Genomic DNA, 23270 nt, shown 5'->3' with positions numbered 1-23270 from the left:
ATCCTAATCCAGATCCCCCATAAGCAGAGAACATTTAGGTGTCTTTTATAATGACCTTGGGTAGAAATGAGGGGAACACAGCGAGAGGTGCGTCCATACATGCTAATCTTTTATTTGTGCATATGATACAATGATGCTTTCTGTCTTTATGAGACAATTACAGTAGTAATTCCTATTTGGAGCTGAATCACTGGCAAAGCAACTACTTTTATGCATATGACCTCATGTGCGCCTCCATGGCCTGGGTAGAGTCTGTCTTTGTGTTGTTGGCATTTATAGTTTTCCAGATGAGGACACTGAGGGTCTGCGAGGCCCAAGGTCACAGTGAGTCAGTAAAGGAGCTTGGAATTGGGGTTTGGGTCCAGGGCTCAGATCCTGAGAGCCTTTTCCAGATGAGGACACTGAGGGTCTGCGAGGCCCAAGGTCACAGTGAGTCAGTAAAGGAGCTTGGAACTGGGGTTTGGGTCCAGGGCTCAGATCCTGAGAGCCTTCTCAGAGAGTCTACTTTGGCATCTCTTCTGCTGGGCTTTTCCAGACTCATGGGCCTCCTTGTCCTGCCATGGGTAAGGTTCCACAAATGAAAACTGTTAGGAGTTCGGCAAACCAGGCAATGTCTGGGCTGATGGGCTCTAGGGAAGAGTTCATGGGAAGCCATTGGGTGGTGTCTGGGGTTGACCGGAAGATGTAATGTAAGCAAGTGTGGAAAGAAAAACAGAAGTAGAAAAAAGCCAAAAAGATGGTCTCCCATCCACTTACTCAACCAACCACAAACACTGCAGGACACCGAGGAAGGTTCTAGAACTGCAACATGAGGCTTGTGCCCTTGAGGAACTTCTACTCTGGCCGGGGTCATCTGAGGTCTGGGGCTGCCCTGGGCTTGGAGTTCCTATTCAGAGACCAGCAAAGTTCCTCGCTTCTTGATTTTGCCCGAGAGAGTGGGGAGGTAGAAATGCCCTGAAGACATCTTCTCTAGGAACCATTGTGGATTGTGTGCCAGGAGTGGCAGGAGGTCTGCAGCCCTGTGTCCAGGGCACCTCTGATTGACTAGAGGGGGAGGGATGGGCCCACAAGAGTTTAGCTGAGGTTGAACCGCGGTTCTGTGGTTGGAGAGAGGGGAATGCAGGAGGTTGTGGCCAATGAGGGTGTGGTCAACGTATGTAGAGAGTGGCCATTCGTATGCAGCTCTCTGGCTGCGCTTTTGAGAGGTCTTGCCCACAGCTCCCTCCCCGATGGGAAGCCCCTTTGTCTTCCCATTCACACCTCTGCTTCTCTGTGCCTCTGCCCTTGGGTTCCCAAGGAACTAGATTAGAAGGAGACACTCCACTCTCTACACTTGGGGATGACAAAACATCACTAGAAATGTAAGGAGATGGACACGATTGTATTTAGTGACATGTTCTCAGGGGTATGGCTGAATGTGTTGAAAGAAATACTTAGCGAAGCATCTTTGGATGTGAAGGAATGGGATGGGGTGAGATGATGAAGCGAAATTCTCAAAAGGCATGCTCTGTAGTGGTGCGAGACCCCAAAACTTGCCTTCTAGGAAGAGTGGGGTTAAGATCACAGTGCTTTGGTTTCGGAGCCGGAGTCCCCTGTCCCTCTTCTCCGTGGGCTCAGCCTGCCCTCTGAATAAAGGTTGGACAAAATTTTAAGAATACTAAGTTTGAAAGGGGCACTGAATGATTACCCTGATCAGAAGCCCATAGGCTTAGCTCTGAGTCCACAGCTACCTCATTGTCTCCTTCCTTTTGCTGTTTCTTCTATCTGTGGTGAGTGATGTCCTCACCTATTAGTTGGCAAGTCCATGAGAACTTTATCCCTTCACTGATACACCACCCAGTCCTCTCCAACAGGTGCTACTGGCCTAATTTTTAAAACTAGACCTTCAGTCTTCCCCAGCCAGGTAAAATGCCTCTAAAGCTGGCCACCTAATTGCAAATGCATCATTGAAACTGTAGCTGGAGCTGAAGGGGTGAAAACTTTACATGCTCTCTAGTCTTCAGCTGACGGCTGTAATAGTAGCTACTTTTTTCAATAGTCATATATGGAGTGCCTACTGTGTGCAAAGTCCTGCTCAAGAGATTGTGGAAGACTTTGGGATTCCCATTTTCAAGGACTTACAGCCAAATATACATAACTGGGGTGCAGGTCAGAATCACCTGGGGAGCTTTTCCAAAGGCTCCACTCCAGAGCTGAATCAGATTGGGATCAGGTCTGTGTGGTAGGGGAAAATTTCAAAGATGGGTTTTATCTATGTCCTGGGATATGACACTGTGGGACAGTGTGAGAGGCAGGCATGTGTACCACTAACTACAAAGCAAGGTCAAGTATAGCCATTGCCACAGAGAGGGATAAGCATGGTGCTCTGAGAGCATAGACTAGGGAAGAAAGGTTAGTATCTATAAACTAGTAGCCTGGGGCAAGAAACGTACACTGTGTTCCCTAGGCATGGGTCCCCAAAATGCATAAAATAGAAGAATAGTGACAGCTGTCATTCTTTGCTTGCAGTCAATACATAGTGATAGACTACCAAGGCCCATGCTTGGGAGGGTGCAAGACCAGGTTCCTGCTCTCAGGCACTCTGCAGTCCTATGGGACAGGAAGATAAGACATGCACAAGTGTAACTATGACACATGGCAGAGAGTGACAAATATTCTTTTAGAGGGGACAAGCAGAGTGCTGAGGGCTTCCTGAAGAGCTGGTCTTTCAGCTGGGGTTTGTAGGTAACGGAGTAGAAGGACAAGTGTTCCAGGCCCCAGTGACTGCATGACGGGGGCCCAGAGGACACCGGAGGAAGGGTGTCTGGAAGGATAGGAGAAGGGTGTGGCCTTTTGTGGTTGGATCCTGAGCTGCGTGGGGGTGATGGCAGAAGGTGGAATAACAGTGGAAAAGTTCATTGGCACCAGATTGCAGGGGCCCTGAAAGACTTGCTGATGTGTTTGGGCTTTATTTGCATATATAGAGCCACTGAGGGTTCTGAAGCACCCTGGTGTCAATTCAGAGGACACTTGGTGGGGAAAGAGATGAGCGGCAGGAGGATGCTGAGGAAGTGAGGTCATTTGGGGATGGAACCATGGGCATGCAATGAACATGGGCAAGAACAACTCTGAGGGACATGGGGAAAGCAGAGTCAACAGGACTTGGCTGTGGGAGTGGAGGGAAGGGAAATGCAGGACTCAGAGATGACTCGAGTTTGGAGTGTCGGTGGCTGGGGGGAGCCGGTGCCGTCAACCAAGCAGGTGTAGAACATTTTAGGTGGAAAGTGATGAATCTAAAGTATCAGCTCAATATCCATCCAGAGAGGATGAGATGTTGCAGGCATCTTCATCCTGGATGCCTTGACCAAGGTGGGTGTTTACTTATCTGGACCTTCAGAGCTGGACTGTTGGTACCTGGAGGGTCGTGACAGTATCTCGTCATCTTTATGTCCTGCAAACAAGTGCTTCACGCGGAAGGTGGCTCTTATTGCATTCATTCTTTCCACAAAAGATTATTGACGGGCTGAATATGCAGGTGCCAGTTCACATGGCAGACACTGGAGCTATCAGATGGAACATGTCTCCCATCTAGTTATGGGTCTTCAGAATCCAGATTGTGTTCTGACTTGCTAATTTGAGGATGGACTTATCTTGACCCTGCAGAACAGTCTCACCCAGCAGTCACTGAGGAGTGCAGAGCCAACCCCTCCAAAGTCAGCTGGTACAACCCTCCAGGAGGGCAGGGGACAGACCATCTACCATCAGCCTGCATCTGCACAAACAGCATACACGTTGAGTCTCAGACCCTCACAAAGTCTTAAAGGATCCTCCTTTCTGGGAATCCTTTCAAGTTTTGGAAACTTCTGGACTAAACCATGTCTAAATGAATGAATTAGGGAAGGAATGAATGATGAACTCAGAATCCAAGAAATGTTTTTCTGGATGACAATATGAAGTTTCCAGGAGGGAGCCACTGTCTGCAGAAGAGGAGACATGAAGAACCTGATGGAGGAAGGTATTTCTTTCACCCCCATCCCCATGGCCATGGCATTCCCAGGGTGCCCTCCATGCTGTTCCTTCCTGGCCCACTTCTCCCTCCTCCCACTCCAGCAGCTCTGTCCACCTCCATTGGCACACCAAACTCCCTTTCAATAGAAGGAGGGACCCTCGTAGTTGAAGGCGCCTGTGGAGTGATGGGGAATGCTGGCTGCTTGCTGCCGGCAGAGCCAGAAGTGCCGGAGCAGACTTTTGAGATGTCTGCGGAACTTGACCCCGACAAAAACGTAGAGCACTGGGTTGAAGCAGCAGTGGGAGAAGGCAACGTTGCGGCAGATGAGCAAGGCATAATCCAGCTGCTGGCTGAGCTTGCAGCTCTGGATGACCCCAAGTTTCAGAAGTGTCTGCAGAAACAGGACCAGGTTGTAGGGAGCCCAGCTGAGAAAGTAGGCTGCCACGATGGTGAAGATGAGCCTGACTGTACGGGGCCGCCGTTTGGACCGTGAGCGGAACAGGGTCTTGAGAATTTCCACGTAGCAGAACAGGATAATCCCAATGGAGAGCAGGAAGAAGATGTTGTGCTGGTAGACCGAGGCTAGGAACCACTTGCTTTCTGAGTAGTCGCAGCCTGAAGAAAACACCTTGTGGAAGACAGCATCAGGGATGGAGGACAGGATGCTGGTTGCCCACACGGCCGTGGTCACCAGCACACGGCACTGGAGGGTGTGGACACGCAGGGATGAGAGGGGCCTCACCACTGACAGGTAGCGGTGGATGGTCATGATGGTCAAGAAGAAGATGCTGCTATAGAGGCTGATGGAGAAGATCATGTTGAGGAGCTTGCAGAGGAAATCCCCCAGCACCCAGCCCCAGTGGTACGCCATGATCCACACTGGCAACAAGCAGGAGAACACCAGATCTGAGAGGCACAGGTTGAGGATGAAGACATTGGTGAGGGATTCCAGGCTCTCATACTTCACCAGGACCCACAACACCAGGCTGTTGCCCACCAGGCTGAGGAGGAACACCAGCAAGTACAGGATGGTGGTGCTGAAGGTGGCAAAGGTGAAGGTCTTGCTCTCACACAGAAAGCTCTGATAATCATAATCAAAAGAGGTGGTGGACTCTGGGGTGCCTGAGGGCTCCATCTAGACAAGGAGAGCATCTGAAATGACAGAGATGCAGAGTTTCAAACCACGTGGTTAGGCTAGGATCCATAGGACCCGTATTACCAAAAAAAAAATGTGTGGTCCATGGTCCAGCTACCTGTGGTGACTTATCTGTAATGAGGCTAGGAACTTTGCCAGAACACGAAGTCACTAAGCATACTGTTTAGGTTGGTAGGCATTTTTTCTTAGCGAGGTTCTCCTGATGAAGGAAGTGGTACATTCATTTACATTCTGTCATATGCCCCCTTTCTCCTTGGAGACTGGCATTTGAGTAGCGCTAAACTAGACTGGTCTCCCACTGGGTGTATGAGAAAGAGCAATGGAACTAGATTCAAAGAACTGAGGTTAAATTTGGGCCCCATTACCATATTTCTGGGCTAGCTATCTAACTTTTCTGAACCTCAGGTCCTTGCCTATAAAATAGGGCTAATGATCCCCAAACTGTTCCTTCATTTATTTAGCAAATATCTAGTGAGCATTTACTCTGCCTGCCTGCCTCCCTCCCTTTGTCTCTCCCTCTGTCCATCCCTTCTTTTCTTCCTCCACTCTCTCCTTTCCTTTCTTCCATGAAGTAGAGAAATCCTGATGGCAGGATTATTTCAGGAAACTTGCTGTCTCTTGAAACAGGTCCAAAAAGAAAGGAGCAAACATCTCTCATGTAAATTTAGGTATGAAATAATCTCAAGACTACGATGAACATTGAGACTGGGAGACCAAATCGTCACCAACACAGACGTTCCCTGAAAGGGAAGTACATGCAGAGTGACCTCCAATGGCCAAAGGAGCCATGAGGCCAAAGAAAAAGGCCCACAAAGTCTAGCTTGCCAAGAAATGGTTTATTAAAGGGGCTTTATGGACAGAAGTTTGTCTTGGGTGGTTGCAAGATGAGTAGATCTCTGCACCCCACCTCCCGTAAGGCCTAATTTTTATAGCCCTAGAGGCTGGGGAGTGCATAATGGGAGATGACTGGGAGGAAATATTTGAGAATAGTTGTGTGTCATAGCCATATCTCCAGAGTAGATCAAGGCCGTTATGCCCCAAGTGTATACTTAAGGGTAATTTATTATGCAAGTGGTTAGACAAAAGGAAAGAATGGTGGTGGTGGTGGTGGTGGTGGTGGTGGTGGTGGTGGTGGTGGTGTGGGGGGTGGGGGAGGACTGTGCTCAAGAGGGCTCTAGGTCACAGAGTGGTCATCATGGCAGATTTGTCCAAGATGGCGTCAGGCTGGTTCACACACTCAATAACACAGAGGATTAACTCTCCGAGCAGAAGCTGCCTCATTCGGGAGTTTGGTCTACAGAACATCCTATAGAGGGAAAAAAAACCTGGCAATAACCTAAGTGTCCAGTTGGAGGGGAGTAGCTAAGAAAACTGTATTGAGTCACATTGATTCAATCCTCTGAGTTAGTGAAGTTTGGGAAACCATGACACTTGAAGGCCAGAGAGAGGAGAGGGAGTGACTAAAGAGCCGGAACTCTGGTTGAAAGAGGTGAGTGAAGCTGCTGGGCCTTTGTGAAGGAAGACAGGAGATGGGGTGAAGGAGCTGCCTATACCAAGTAAGAGCCTTCTGATGACCTACTGCATGCCAGGCACTGTGCCAGCACAGGCTACTCACCTGCTCCTTCCGTCCTGCGACTATCTATAAGGCACAGCCACCCCCACCTTACAGAAGAGGAAACTAAGGCTCAGACTGGTGAAGTGACCTTCTCGACGGTATAAAGCCAGTAAGCAGGAAGGAGAGCCAAGCTGGGAGCCGAACCTGGGCTCTCCTGCCTTGTCCTTGGAAGAGGAGAATCAGAGAAATCGCCTGAGTTTCTCACTTACCTAGTTTTGGATGGGGGGGTGGGGAATAACAAGGGGGCCTCAGACGTGTCCTATTTTAGATACTAAGTCAATTCGTGTCTCCAAACACCGAAGTGAAGATGGTCGAAAATATCACATATGGTTGGTTTCTTTTGTATTCTTTTGATCTCCAAAGAGGAATACATAAGCTTTTGTATGTTTACTGTCCACTTGTGTTTTCTTATTTTGAATATGTTTATGGATATTGTTCATTTTTCTGCTTGGAATAATAATGCTTTTCTTATGGATTTTTAAGCACATTTTTAAGTCTTGTCACCCCGTGGTGCTCCTTAGCTTTTAATTCTGACCATGCCTTTTTTTTTTTTTGTACATTTAGAAAGTGGGAGTCTACATTTTAAAGAGGAGCTCATCTGACTCAATCCAATAGTGCTTGATGACCTCTGACATATGCCAGGCCCTGTGACAGATGCTGGATCCTAGGGTGGAAACATGACTAATAAATCATTTCTATCTGTAAGAGGCTTATAGTGTAGAATGAAATGAGAAATTGTACAAATGTCTGGGATTTCCTGTAGTGTGACAGGTTGGAAATGCAGATATTTTGGGACAGGGGCCTTGTAAGCACCCCTCATATCATACAGCTGATCCCCAAAGTCTGCTGCCTAGCTCTTGGCTTCCCCTGACCTAGGGTCAGTGTAGGCTGACCCATCTTCTTACTATCAGCAGCCGAGCTACGTGGTTGGCAATGTCTCAAAATTAAGTGGCTTCTCCTGACAAAGAAGATATCTTGTCCCTCTTTTATTTCAATTTACTAAACACAAGTTGCTTTACAAACTCTCAGTGTTGTAACATCTCTCATGAGTACAGAACAAAACAACACAAGGAGGGTTTGGCTTCCTTGGCTGATGATTCGTGTTGCGTTGCCAACACAAGATAATCACATGTCTCTACGTTTAGTGGAGTTCACATTTTCTCCTCAACTGTACAGAATAAAAGAAATCCTTGGGCTGGTCTGGGATGACTGGGAGCCAGTGGCCAATCTACTCAACTTCCATTTCTCCTGCCTTACCTAGTCTTTTCCTGATCTGTGGTCCTGAATTAATGCAGCTTGAATGGGTTGGTAAGAAGGCTTTCCAGTTCCTGCTTTGCCAGGTTATCAAGTATTGCATCATTTACTGTGGAGAAGATACTCTAAGTGGGTTTCACTTCTCAGTAATGGTTGAGTAAGCTCAGATATGACCAACCATTCTACAGATAAGAACTGTAAACCCTGGGACAGACACCAAAACCAAACCCCAAAACCTTCTTCCTGGTACTGTTGAGCAACCAAAGATGGTGAATACTGGAAGGGACCAGGCATTTGAAAGAGGAGAGCAGCTCAAAAGCATGAATGGGATTCCCATTTTTATGGGTTTGGCCTCGCGGCGGGAGCCAGTCATAAGGGGCAACTACAATTCCAGTAGCAAAGTCACAATTGCTTGGTCTTGAAAAACCGGAGGGGAGCTTATAGGGGAACTATAGCCATTGGAGAGGGGACCTCACAGAGAGGAAAGGGCTAGAGAGTGAGAACCCCAGGATCTGTGTGTTTACTCTGCCAAAACGTTTGGCTGACCTCTGAACCACGAATGCCCCCGTGAACGCCAGAGGCACTGAACTCAGATTAAGCAGCTGCCCATTTCAGGGGAGGCAGAGTTGAGAGTCTGAGCCGGCCACCTTAGTTGTGTGATAAAACAAATATAAAACAATCATTACTTTCAGAAGCATGAAACGGAATCCAGTCTGCACAACATAGCATCCACAACGATCAGGCTACAATACAAAATCCCTCGGCGTGTGGAGAAATAGGAGAACGTGGTCCATCCTCAAAAGGAAAAAACCGATCAAAAAAACTGACCCTGAGATGACCCAGAGGTTAGAATTTGCGAATAAGCATGGAAATGCAACTCTCTTCGCTGTGTTCAAGGGACGGAAGGAAAAATATATCCCTAATGAATGGAAAGAGAAATCTCGGCAGAGAAAGACAAAATATATGAAAGACCCAAAAGGAAGTAGAAACCAGTAACAATAAGATATCTGGAAAAGCCAAAATAATTTGGAAGTAAAACCACATACTTCTAAAGAATCTGAATCAAAGAAAAAAAAAATCACAGGCGAATTGTAAAATATTTGGAACCTAATAATGCTGAAAATCGCACATATGAAAATTCATGGCACACAACGGAAGCATACCTGGAAATGTATACCTTTAAATGCTTATATTAGAAAAAGGAAAGTTCTAAAATTAATGATCTAAAATCAATGACTCAGAAGCAAGGGGAAAAAAAGAGCAAATTAAACCCAAAGAAAGTAGAAGGAAGGAAATAAAGATAAAAGAAGAAGTAAAGAAATAGGGAATAAAAAGAGGAAATGTGTAAAACCAAAACTGGTTGTTGGAAAAAGTTTTTAAAAATGTAATAAAACTCTAGCTAGATCGAGAACAAAAAGAGAGAGGACACAAATTCTGAGTAGCAGGTGTGAAAGAATGGGCATTGCTACAGATCTTACAGATTTTAAGTGACTAACAAAGAAATATTATGATCAATTTTACATTAGATTCAGCAACTTAAATACAATGGGCACATTTCTTTAAAAATTCACCCTACCAAAGTGGACATGAGGTGATACAGCAAATCTATAAAGTCCTACCTTTATTAGAGAACTTCAATCAACTATAAAAAAAAAAAAACTTTCTCCCAAAGAAAACTCCAGAGCTAGATGATTTTTCTCATGCATTCTGTCAAACTTTTAAGGAAGAAAAAACATCAATCTTATACAAACGATCTGAGGTACGGGACAGAATACTTCTCAAATCATTTCAGGAGGCTAGCATAACCCTGATACCAAAACCAGACAAAAACATCACAATAAAGGAAACTACAAAACCAATATCCCTCATGAGTGTAGACACAAAATTCCTTAACTGTGTATTAGCACATCCAGCAATATATTTTAAAAGGATAATACATCATGACCAAGTGGTACTTATCCCAGAAATATGAGAATGGTTTAACATTTGAAAAATCAAGCAATTTAGGGGCACCTGGGTGGCTCAGTTGGTTAAGTGTCTGCCTTTGGCTCAGGTCATGATCTCAGGGTTCTGGGATCAAGCCCTGTGGCGGGCTGCCTGCTCAGCAGGGAGTCTGTTTCTCCCTCTGCCCTCCCCTCACTTTCTTTCTCTCTCTCAATTAAGTAAATAAAATCTTTTAAAAAATCAAGCAATTTAAGTCACTGTATTGACAGAATAAAGACAAAAACTGTATGACATTTTTTGATCACTGCAGAAAAGTACTGGACAGAACCCAATACCAATTCATGATGTAAACTCTCAGCAAATCAGAAATTAAAGGGATATTGGACATCTACAGAAGCTATTTCATTTTTCTGTTGGTTATTCATTGCTTTACACAAAATGTCGCAGGCGCTTCTGGTCTGGGCTTGCAGGGTCTCCGGGATACACAAGGGAGAATGGTGTCAAACCCCCAGCTACTGAGAATTACATTCTAGGAGCCTGGTCCCCTTTTGGCTTCTCACTTCTCTCCCTCCCTGTCTCCACTTGCCCACCTCAACCCCAAAAGGGCAAATTTAGCTTTCCAGTCCACAGTATGTTTCTGGATCGAGAAACACAGATCTAAACCATCTGACCACTGATAATAGCAACGCCTGACCTAAAGGCTAGGAACCAGATAACCCCCTATACTTTCTTCAGCAGAAGGAAAAGAAAAACATGCACATGAAAGGTCTACTCAAAGTGCACGGACCAGGTTTTCAGCAAGGCAGTTTTGGGGGAATCCCCAGACTTAGGGGCTCAGATCCTCTGGAAATAGAGCTCAGGACTCTGCATATTTACTAGCTCTCCAGTTGATTCTCATGCCCACCTGGAGTTGAAGAACCGCTGGTACAAGCTGTTAACATTGGAGGAAAACATAAGGTAGACATGTTTGTAAAGGAACTTACCAGATCTACACCCCTTTACATGCGTCTTGAGGCAGAAATGGTGCTTCTCTGTTGCATATTGTGCTCCAAGAAACTGAAACACTGCCCTGCTCAGAAGGCTGGAGGAAGGTAAGGGGAGCTATTGCGTTAGGTCTCAGAGGGAGGCAGGGAGCCTTGACTAATTCCCCCTCTCCCTCTTCTGGCTTCCCCGCTTGACCCGCCCCCAACCTCCCTACTCCCGCCCAAATCCTGGTATCAGAACCTGGCCCCATCACTGGGCACCTGGCCTGTCTCCAAAATCATCTGAGCCCCTAGGTCCCACTGAGAATGCAGTCAGGTAATTTTGGAGTTGACAGGAATCCGAAAGGATACATTTTTCAAACGTTGTACTCGGATTTTAGCAAAAATTATATTTTATTAACGTACCAGTTACATATGATGATGATGATGATGATGATTTTAAATGGAGATAATATTCATGGAACAAAAAATTTACCATTTTAAATTGTAGAATTCTGTAGTGTTTAGCACACTCACAATATTTACAACCATCACCGCTATTCAATTCTGGAACATTTTCAGCACCCCCAAGAGAAATCCCGTACTTGTTAGCAATCAATCCCTTTCCCGTTTCCCTCCTTCCCCCCCAGCAACCACTAATCTACTTGCTGTCTTTATGGTTTTGTGTATTCTGAACATTTCGTCTAAGTGGAATCATACCATATGTGACCTTTGGTGATTGGCCTCTTTCACTTAGTCTAATGTTTTGAAGGCTCATCCATATTGTGGCATGTATCACTACTTCATTCCATTTTATTGGAATTATTATTTTTTTATTATTTATCCATTTATTATTTATTTATCCATTTATTATTTATTTATTATCCATTTATTATTTATCCATTCCACAGCGGAATACTATTCTACTGTGTGGATACCCCATGTTTCATTTACCCATTCATCATTTGAGGGACATTTGGGTTGTTTCCACTCTGGGACTATTTATGAACAATGCTACCCTCAACATTGATGGACAAGTTTTTGTGTGGACATATATTTTCAGTTCTCTTGCATATGTACCCAAGATTGGAATTGCGGGGCTATATGGTAACTCTATGTTTAAACTTTCTGGGGAACTGCCAGACTGCTTTTCACAGAGCTGTACCATTTTACTTTCCCACCAACGGCGCATGAGGGTTCCAGTATCTCCCTATCTTCACCAACACTTGTCCATTTTCTCTCTTTCTTTCTTTTTTTAATTATAGGGTATGAAATGGTAGCTCACCATGATTTCGATCATCTCCTTCATGAATAACAATGGTAAGTATCTTTTCATGTGCTTATTGGTCATTTGGGTATTTCCTTGAGAAGTGTCCATGCAGAAACTTTGCCTGTTTCAAGTTTGGCTTATTTGGTGTTTTATTATTAAATTGTAAGCATTATTTATATATTCTAGATACTAGAGTCTTCTCAGATATATAATTTGCAAATAACTTGAGTGAGACCTTTTTAAATTTGTTGATAGTGCCCTTTCATACAAAAAAGTTTTTAATTTTGATGAAGACCCATTTATATATACATTTTTAATTCTTGTGATAAACTATATTAGGGTAATGCTAGCTTCACAGGATGAGTTAGGAAGTATTCCCCCTGCTTCTATCTTCTGAAAGAGATTGGAGGGAATCGATGTAATTTCTTCTTTAAATGTTTGGTAGAATTCACCCATGGACCCATCTGGGTCTGGTGATTTCTGTTTTGGAAAGTTATTAATTATTGATTCAATTTCTTAATAGATATAAGCCTGTTTGCATTGTCTGTTTCTTCTTGTGTGCATTTTGACAGGTTATATATTAGAAGGAATTGGTCCATAGGTGATCAAATTTGTGGGCATAGTATTGTTCATAATATTCCCCTATTACCTTTTAATGTTGATGGAGTTTATAGTGATTCTCCTCTTTCATTTCTGGTGTTAGTAATTTGAATCCTCTTTTTCTTAGTCTGACTAGACGCTTACAGATTTTATCAAAATTTTCAAAGAAACCACCTTCGGTTTTATTGATTTTCTCTACAAAAATGGGATCATATTATGCACACTGATTTATCATTTTTCCTTTAAATAAAGCGGCACGAACATCTTCCCAAGCCTATTTTATTTTAGCAGTTGAAAAAGCTTCCACTGCATTGTGGTGTCATATTTACTTATTTCCCTGTCAATGGACACCCAGTTTGCTTCCAAGTTTTAAAATTACCCCAATGATACAGGGAACATCAATGAAGATATACCTTTAATGCCCTGGTATTGATATTTCTATAGGATGGATTTCCAGATGTGGTGGATTTCTGGGTCACATGTGAATTTTACATTTTGTGTATGTGAAAATGTATGTGAATTTTATGTTTTGGTACATATTGTCAGATTGCCATCTATCAAGGATGTATTTATTTACATTTCCACAGTAGTGTACAAGTGTCCGCATTTCTGTGCACCTGGTCAAAATCAGATGTTACTAGCTTTAAAGTTTTAGGCATTCTGAAAGAAGTAGAGATGTATCACGTTGTTTTGATTCAAACTTTATATGATTTTTAGCTGGGAATTTTTCCCCACAGCTTTATTGGCCAATTATGTGCGTGCGTGATTGCTCTTTGCCAAGGTCGGTAATTACTGAGAGGACTCATATAGGAAGCATGCAACAAATGTTTATTTCCTATATATGAAGACCAGTTTGAAACTAAGGTGTTCACAATTCCTCATGTTTGGTTTCAGTGTGAAAAAGAAGTCATGGTTTTGCCTTAAACAGAAAGTTCTAAAACACTGGTCGGGCTGGACGAAGGTGGAACTGAGTTCCAGCCTCATGGAGACTCGACGTGCAGAAGGGGAAGTTCAGTCTTGGGTACAACACAACATGGACAGCGGCCTGGTAACCACAGTTCGGGTCTGGACCCACCTGTGGGGAAGTGGGATTCAGGGCGGAGACTAGCATCAGAGGTCTTCAGCATCAGAGTGGGACCCGTGGCAGGAATTAACTGCTGTAATAGGAACTGTTGACTCTAGATCCCCTGGGTCTCACAATCTAATTGGGCCAAGTACAAGATAGATGATTCTGTTTGAGTCCATACACATGAGACCAGGCATAAGCATATGTACATGAAAGGTCTTGCAGCTTTGGGAGCCCTTGGAAGTACATCCGGGCTTCACTGGGTGGTACATTCACGGGGAACATCTTCAGTCATGGAAGTGATGAGGGCCACCTTGAGGAGCCACAGAGGCCACGGATCTCATGGAGGGGTTAGAAGGGAAGAGCACTGCAGTTTGTGGATGACAACACGGAAGACCACTCTGGGCACCTCATCATTAACTGAACTCAGCTTTGAGGGCTGGGGAGGACAGTGCTGACGTCCTGTTGGGGTGGGGTGGGGGGGGAGTGTGTGCTAGAGCCATTGTAATCTGGACTTTGAGGTTAGCATGATCTTATTTGAAACTGAGGCTGGAGAGCTTGGGGTCCCTCTAGTTATGTCACAGTCTAAGGCAGAGTTAGATCTATGGGAGGAAATTAAATAGTCTTAGCTTTAAGAGTTATAGGAAGACATGACTCCATGAAGGTCACAGTATGTCACTGCACAATACGGCCTCGGTTATTTTCAAAAAATTAAGTTTATTAGACTATTATTATTGAATAAGTAATAGAGTCATAGGAGTCAATGTAGATCAAAGATTAAAAATCAAAGATCCATATTGGAAAAAACAGGAATCCACAACTCCATATTAATAATAAGTAGGTAAGCAAATAGGTGAGCAGGGAGGGCTCTGTTTACAGGAGAGGCCAGTAGGTAACCATGATGGTGGAGCTGGGGTTGGAAAATCGCTGTACAACCTCACAGGAAAGGCTGATCCAGGCAAGAGCCTCTGACAGATGCTAACTCTGGGGGTGGGAATTTTTGATGAGGGGCAGGATATCTGCATGGTTCTAAATTGTTTCCGCACAGACCACTCATTAGTTACAAAGGCAACTATAGTAATTTTATAGCAGAGAAATCAGACAGCACCTTGACCAAATGATCAAATTTAACATCCCCAACGAGGGGCAGGTGGATGTCATGTGCCTCCAGAGGCGATGTTGGGAAGAGGACACAATATGGCTCATATAATATTCCAGACAGGGATGCATGACCTGAATCTGAAGATGGTGAATCATCAGACAGACCCAAGTGAGGAACGTCCTGTTAAAAAGCAGGGAGCTCTGTTCCTCAAAAATGTCAATGTCAAGGAAGGTGAAGAAGGCTGAGGAATGTTCCTGATTAAAGGAGGTAAAGGGACATGACAACTGAATGCAGCATGGGGCCCTAGACTTGATTCTGTGCTAGAGGAAAAAGCATTATGAAGAACATGATTGCATCAACTGACTAAGACGGGACACCCATAAGTAGATTAGATACAAGGGCTAGGTCAACACTGAGCCTACTGACGCTGATCACTGCAGTGTAGTTACGTAAGAAAATGTTCCCATTCTTTGGAAGTGCACCCTAAAATATATAGGGGTAATGGGTTCTACAGTTTACTTTCAAATAACTCAGAAAGGATGGTCCGGACCCAATGCACATGATACTGCCTGTGGGGTAAAATGTTAGTAATAGGTGAATCTGTGAGAAGAGTTTGGAAGTGCTGTTGGTGTGGTTCTTATACTTGTCAATTTTTCTGTTTGAAATTATTTTCAAATGAAGAGTGAAAAAGCTTAAAAAAAGACCAAATGTGTGCAGTGCAAAATCTTACTTCCAATCCGCCCCATGCCCCCAAAACTTGTATTAATTCCTTGTGTTCCTTTCTAAAGTGTCCTTTTGCAAACACAAGCGTGGACATTTACGCTCAGGTTATTTTTGCATGAAGTCACAATCTACAGATTTTTAGCCTCTCAAAAAGCCACACCAATAGTGTCTTCCTTTTTAATTTCTCCACAAATCTTCGTTATCAGCATAACATGCAGGAGTATCCCCCTTTTGCTGAGTCGGCAATAAAAATTGCCAAGTCATGATGACATCTTGCCTCCTCCTCCCTGTGGAGGCGAGTGACCCACAGCTCTTCTGGTTCATCCTGGGAAGCACTGGGCCTGTCTAAAGCAGTGGTCCGTGCCCATGACTCATCAGGTGAATCTTGGGAGCTGATAATCAGCCAAAAGCTGGAATGGCCAACCTAAAGAAATGAGGCAGCCAAGGCATCTATAACTTGGAGCGGGAAAAAGAGAGTGTCTCCTAAGTTGTATTCCTTGGTGCCTTCTGAAGCATGGAGCTCAAGCCAGCAAGAAGAAAACAGATCCTCAGACACCCCTCTGGAGACTCTGAGTCCATAACTGCAAGGTGTCTAAGGTAGTTGGGATCCTCACCTGTCCAATGGGAGGGTACACACAGAGAAATATCCGTGTAGGGAGCCACCATCACTCTGCCAAGTATTGAACAGATCAGAAGCCAACACTCTGTAGAAAGCATCGTCAAACTTCAGACTTTACACATGAGCCAGCAGAGATGCCTGGATGTGAAGTCACTTGCCCACAGTCAAAGATCAAGAAAACAGTAGCTAAGTGGGCTTCAACCCAGCATGTCTGGCTCCAAGGTCTCAGGTTTCTGGGGGAAGGCTTGGTTTAAGGTGAGCCACGGCGCTGTCCAAGGTTCAGCATGGGGATGTGATGCCGTCCTGACTCTGCAGGCAGGGGCGGATGGTCTCCCTCCACTCCAATCCCCCACTGCTCTTAGAAACACTGCCACGGGCGCAGCCCTCATTACATATGCCAGACCAGCACTGCAAGATTTCATTTCAACATGGATTTTTCCTTCCATACAAAATGTATAACCCACATAACAATGAAAGACTATTCGGTGACAGCTTTAACACTTGAAGGGATGGCACAACCACTCTGGAAAACAGTTTGGCAGTTTCTGAAAAAGTTAAACACACACCTGCATGATCCGGTTATTCTATCCCTAGGTATTTACTCAAGAGAACACAAAACAGTGTCCATGCAAAATTTTGTTCATGAGTGATCATAGCTGCTTTATTTGTAATAGGGCAAAACTTGAAGCAGCCCAGGCATCCATCGTCAGGAGAATGGGTAAAGAGACTGTGGAATATCCGTCCATCCATCCATCCGTACAGACCGTAGCAATAAAAAGCAGGAGACTATTAACACATGCTGCCACACGGACGAATCTCTAGATAACGATGCCGAGTGAAAGAGGCGAGGAACAGTCCATACGGTGTGATTCTATTCATATAAAGTTGTAAAAAACTAATCTATGGGGACAGCATGTCAGTGTTGCCTGGGATGAGGATGGAGGGAGGGTTCGATTACAAAGGGAAACAAGAAGCTCAGGGGCGGTGATAAAGACCTTGTTATCTTGATTCTGGTGATAGTTTCATGAATTTACACATGTCGAAATGAACAAATGGTGCACTTTAAATATGTGTGGGTCATTGTACTTTAATCATACCTTGTGACGGTCAGTTTTATGTGTCAGTTTAGCTAGGCTACAGTACTTAGTCAAACGCTAATCTAGGTGATGTAGGTAGGATTAACATCTATCGTCAGTTTGACATACAAAAGGAGATAATCTTTGATGTCTGATGCACCCCATCCAATCAGTTGAAAGAACTGGATGCAGAACTAAAGTTTCTCTGAGGAAGACTTACCTGTGGGCTGGGTAGTTAGCTCTTGCTGGAGTCTCCCGCCTGCCCTTCGTGATGGGCTGCCCCACAGTGGTTGGACTTGCTTGGTCAGTGCCTGCAATTATGTGAGACAATTTCTTGCGATGAATCAATCAATCAATCTATCTATCTATCTATCTATCTATCTATCTATCTATCTATCTATCATCTATCTATCTATCTATCTATCTATCTATCTATCATTTATCTATATCTCCTCCACCCTCTGATGGAACCCTGACTTATATATAGATCTGGTAACAGAAGCAGTTCTAGAAAAACAGAATCTTAGGGAAGAGTTTTCTGAGTTGGTGCTGGATTTTCTAAAATTAATTCTCTAATACGATTAAATTTAAAGACATTAATGACTCTACTTTCAGTGGTAAACAGGACATTCGTTACCTGAGGTGGTGGTAGAGATATGCAAAATGTTGCTACTGTATACTCTTTTTAAAGATTTTTTATTTATTTTATATATTGAGAGAGTGTGTGTGCACAAGCGGGGGGAGGGCAGATGGAGAGGGAGAGGGAGAGACTCTCAAGCAGACTCCATGATGAGTGTGGAGCAGGATGTGGCATTCAGTCTTAACGACCCTCAGATGATGACCTGAGCCGAAATCAAGAGTCAGATGCTTAACCAATTAAGCTACCCAGGTACTCCACGAATGTCTCCTCTTAATCAAATACTTCTACAGGTAAAGTTCTGGGTGGTCATGTATTTGATATCTTAGGACATTTAGTCATACTAGGGTATATAATGAGAAAGGGGACAAAGAAAAGGATGAGCTCAGGGCTTCCATTTACCAGCTCAAGCTCTGCATAAATGACCTGAAATCTTCTGTATCTGTCCTTAAAGAAACCCTATTTCCCATAGCCACGGGGCTGAGATTTCTGAACACCAAACCAACTCTCAACCTGCAGGTATTTGAATTACAATGCAGATCAAATCCAAGGTGTCTACTGTTACAGTGAGGGCATTGTTTGGGAAGTCACGGGATTCTGAAAATTGGAATGGGGACATATAAGAAGATCTCAAGGAAGCTGAGGGGATAGAATCCCTAAATCCTCCTGAGTCTTCTTTGCCAGTAGAAGCAGTCCTTCTACCTCTGTCTCACTCACCAAGTCATCATGAAATGGATGTGGTATAGATGAGATGAGGCCCAAGCAGTCCCTGAAGACACGAATAAGTCATACGAAGAAGTAGCCCAAATGCACGACCCCTACTTTTTCTTGTACATTGCCTTCTCTCTCCAGCCACACAGTTATGACCTCACTAGCAGTTCTCTAGGACCCGCTGAATGAAGAAGAAAAAAAAACTCATGTCTGGTTTACAGCTGGTACTGCATGACACACAGGTACCACCCACAAATGGTGGCATCCCTCCCTGGGACATCCTGGGATGGCAGCGAGGAAGGCAAATCCTCTCCGTGAGCAGAGTTTTGAGCAGTCCCCCTGGCTGTTCATTTTGCTTGGAAGGAGAAATAGGTACTCAAACGCCCAGTCCTGCTGTTTATAGATAGCCTCTGAGTTCAGTCCCCACAGACCTCATCCTGTACAGAGCAAGTTGGCTAGTTGACGTCAGAAAGAAAATCCTATTTCCCTGATTTCCACATTCTGGGACAGAGAGGTAAAGAATTCTGTCACTTCTATGGAACATGCAGTTTACAGGTTCATTTCCTACTTCTACCAAAAAGAGGAAAGGGCACTTGGACATTTTTCACTTCCACTTTGCTGAGGCCTGAATACCTATGACCAATGTCCCCTCCAAGATTTTTTTCTTTGGTACTAATTGAGGTATGCGTAAGGTAGATTGTACATTTACTAATACATTTATACTAACACCTGTGCGTACGTTTACAATCATAAAGTCATATTTCCACCTGACCTGATACAACTGTCTTGCATACAGCTGCAAATATGCTAACTCTTTACCCAGACAGGTGGCAAAGTCTTTGCGTGATATTCATTCTTTGCCTTGATACTGTGTAACTTGAATACGTGATTTAAAGTTACCTATTATTATGATGACACCTTATGTTAGATGATAGGAGAGTAAGAGAGGGAAGAAAACAAAAATATTTGCTTAATGTATGTGTATATAACATATATATGTACATAAACATGTATATAAACATATTCATAATGAAACAAGGAAGAAATATTCATAATAATTATGGTTCTCATTTCTGTATCTGGTCACGTGGTCATAGCTTGTATTTACAGCTATTTTCTTCCACTACCTGTTCCATATTCCCTTTGCCCTTAGCAGGTGTCTCAGCCGGCCATGGTTCTTTGTCTGGTGGGTGACCCAAAACGTCATAACTAAAATCGGGACCGTTAGCAATTCTGCTTGAATTGGGTTGTTGTGGTTTCCCACTGATTTAAATCATAGGACTTGGTAATACATGGTAAGAGACATCCTAAGGGATCTGATCTCCTGTACTCCAGATACGTTCTTTCTTACTTCTCTGGTACAGTAGTAGATCAGTTTCCTCTGGGTGGCCAGGATCAATCACCCAGCCGGCACAATGACTCTCTTCTTTGCCTGTTGATTCAGAGGCAAGAGGATTCCAAAGTGGCCAGGTGGTCACCTCAACTTCTGGTTTAGTGGCATCATTGTTGCGTCTCCTGGTGGAAGCATGTGCATTGTGTCTAAGGGCTCTCCCAGCCAACCCCTGCTCCCTTTCCCTTTATCCTTTCAGGCATTTCCCCCCCGATAAATCTCCTGTACTTCTGATCCTCACTTGGTGTCTGCATTTGAAATTCTAAGGGAGGAGATGCTCAAGGGCCATCTGAGGGTCTCAAGTCTGGCATGGGGCCATCCTTCTCTCAGGAGGAATAGGGCCCTGAGCAAGGAGCAGGGCGAGGAGGCTGACAGCATTCAGAAGGCCCACTCACCTCTCTGTTGGAACTTCCAGTCTGTCTCCGGCGGGTTGGCTTGATGCCCATACAGAGGGAAGGCGAAAGACAGACCTGGAGGGACGAACGGGAGACTCCCCTTCAGAGCCTTGGGTGATCCATCCCAGTCCTGCCTCCTTTGATGCGTGCTTGCACTTGCCCACTGCACTCCACCACACATGCTGTTTCCTCTGCATGTAAGGCTCTCTTGCTTCCCTCTCTCCTCGTTCATTACCACCCCTCCTTGGTTTAAACTTCACCCCTTTGAACATGTCAAGCTCTTTGTTGATTGTGTTCTTTTGTACCAAGACATTTCCCTACTTATGGCAACATTTTACTCCAATAATGACTTGTTTAATCATCATAATGCCAGTAGGCAGCATTTACTGAGCACTGACCGCATGCCAGGCATTGTGTAACTATTTGCTAGACTTTACTCTAGACTATACTCTCCATGAGGGCAAGGACCATCCTCTGTCTTGTTTGTGTCTCTATCTCTCCAGGGCCTAGGACAGTGCCTGGAACATACTAGAAGCTCAACAAACATGCGTGGAGTAAAAATCCCCACAATGAGCCTGCAAATGCTGTACTCCTCCTTCCATTGAGTGGAGAAGTCTAATTCCCCTCTCCTTGAATGTGGGCTGGTCTTGGTGACTTGCTTGATGCACAGAATGTGCTGGAAGTGACATTCTGGGATTTTTAGGTTATAAGAAGCCTTGCTGCCTCCAGCTGGGTCCCTTGGAACATTCTCGTTGGGCACCCTGAACCGTCACCTACAGAGTCCAACTGCACGAGGCTGTCATGCTGGCCACGCTGCATGTGTGATGGCTGGTAGTTCCAACTGAGCTAAGCTATCCAGTATCGCCTTCTCTACTGAGGGCCAGACCTGTGAGGGGAGCCGCCCTGGAGAAGCCCACTGACTAGCTCAACAGTTCCAAGGGGACTCGGGTTCTTGAGTCACAAAATGATGAGATAGAATTAAATAGCTCTTATTTCGGCCTCTCTATTTGGGGTGCTTCATTACACACCAACAGTTAGAATACAGGGGCGCCTGGGTGGCTCAGTCGTTAAGCGTCTGCCTTCGGCTCAGGGCGTGATCCTGGCGTTCTGGGATCGTGTCCCACATCGGGCTCCTCCGCTGGGAGCCTGCTTCTTCCTCTCCCACTCCCCTGCTGTGTTCCCTCTCTTGCTGGCTGTCTCTCTGTCACATGAATAAATAAAATCTTAAAAAAAAATAGTCAGAATACATAATATTGGTGAGGGGGAGATCCCCAGGCTGATTTTCCATCTCACCTTCACCCATCCCACACTCTTGGGTTTCCTTTGAGAGCTGTCACCACCAGGGGTCTTGCTAACTCTCCGGCAATTTACCTTTGATGTGGCTTGCAGAGAGGCACCTTTTCTACTTAGCTTCCATTCGCAACACTGCCGGGAAATCCCCCAAGGGTAGACCTGCCTTGCTCTGTGGCAAAGCTCCAACAGTTGCGTTGTCCTGGGTTACCTGCGCCATCATCAGATGGCCCCCTTCAGCCCTGGGTGACAACGAAATCACCAGCTCTCAGGTGGAGGCCCTTTTCCGTTGACGCCTGCTTTGCCTACCCGACCACTCTCGAGCCTCGTTAGGTGGTTTCACGCTGAGAGCTGGGGAAGCACAGGCAGCTGGCTGGGGCCACCCCTGGGTCCACTGTTGCCTTGCTCCCCCAGTCAGACCTGTCCCAGGCAGAGCAAAGCCTCGTTGGAGTCATCAGGATTTGTTGGTGAGGAGCTTCAGAGGGCGGCCACGGGGTGCAGTGAGAGGACTGGAGTCTGGTGGGCGTGCTATGACAGTGCGAAGAGCTCTGGAAGGAGCCTTTTGAAGGTTTCCTGCAGTACCAAAGACTCAACAGACATTTAAGAAGCTTGAGAGCTCTTGGCCTCTCCAGGGCCTCTGGAAGGGGCTGGTGGGGATGCCCCTGGGGCATGGGGGCATTTACCAGCTCATTCTGAGCAGGAAGTCTACCCTCTTCTCACCCTCCTCACGGCTCTTCAAACACACATGGGTGTGTGGGGGCGGGTGACAGCATTCCTGGCAGAGGTCACAGAGTTTGGAGAAGAGCAAGTACAGGATGTGTTTGTGATGCTGCAAGACAGGCACATCAGGGCCAGAGCCTGTAGAGTCTTGGACACTCCTTGACGCTCCCAGGGCACAGCCATCATTCCTTAGTGGGAAGTCAGTGTGGAAACTGCACTATGTGGGGCTCATGATGAATGCAATTTCCAAGGCCCTGCTCAGACCTACAGAAACAGGTTCTTCAGGTGGGGTCTGGCCTCTGCATTTGTAACAAGTGTGGGGGAGGGTTGGCTAGAAGAAGGAAGCTAGGCAGTGTAGAGATTAGTATCATGGGCTCTGGAGTTGGACTGTAGGGTTCAGACCCCAGGATATAAGAGTCATGTAATTTTGGTGTCTCAGTTCCCCTGTATGCATTGCAGATAATGACAGTGTCAACTTCACTGACTTGTAATGAGGATTTAATCAAGTAAATGAGTTAGGTACTTCGAACAATGCCCAGTGAGTGCTCAGTAGCTGCTAACTCCAGCTACTTGGATGGTGGTGGTAGATGCAAGGTAGAAAGCTGTACCTTCAGTGCCCGGTCAGATCTCAATGCATGTGTGAATGGAGGACAAGAGCAAAACATATTCAGCCACACCATTGGCCCAATTATGCCATAAGCATTTATTTTTGCAGCCAGCCCTGGCATATTCTCTATGTATTTGTGTAATTA

The 23270-nt window shown here is 45.0% G+C and overlaps 1 protein-coding gene across 1 annotated transcript; it reads right to left on the bottom strand.

Moving 5' to 3' along the window:
- Window positions 1-96: 96 nt before the first annotated feature.
- XCR1 (X-C motif chemokine receptor 1) lies at window positions 97-11085 on the bottom strand. The gene is made up of 2 exons (XM_087867108.1): window positions 10941-11085; window positions 97-5140 (listed from the first exon to the last, which is right to left on the bottom strand). Exon 2 carries the CDS (start codon window positions 5121-5123, stop codon window positions 4128-4130), a length of 996 nt encoding a protein of 331 aa, XP_087723234.1. The 5' UTR covers window positions 5124-5140; window positions 10941-11085; the 3' UTR covers window positions 97-4127.
- Between the last annotated feature and the right edge of the window lie 12185 nt (window positions 11086-23270).

Source organism: Ursus americanus, chromosome 14 (genome assembly GCF_024610735.1).
Source record: "Ursus americanus isolate L20-20 chromosome 14, mUrsAme1.1.p, whole genome shotgun sequence".
NCBI lineage: Eukaryota > Metazoa > Chordata > Mammalia > Carnivora > Ursidae > Ursus > Ursus americanus.
This window is presented reverse-complemented; position numbering and strand designations above follow the sequence as displayed.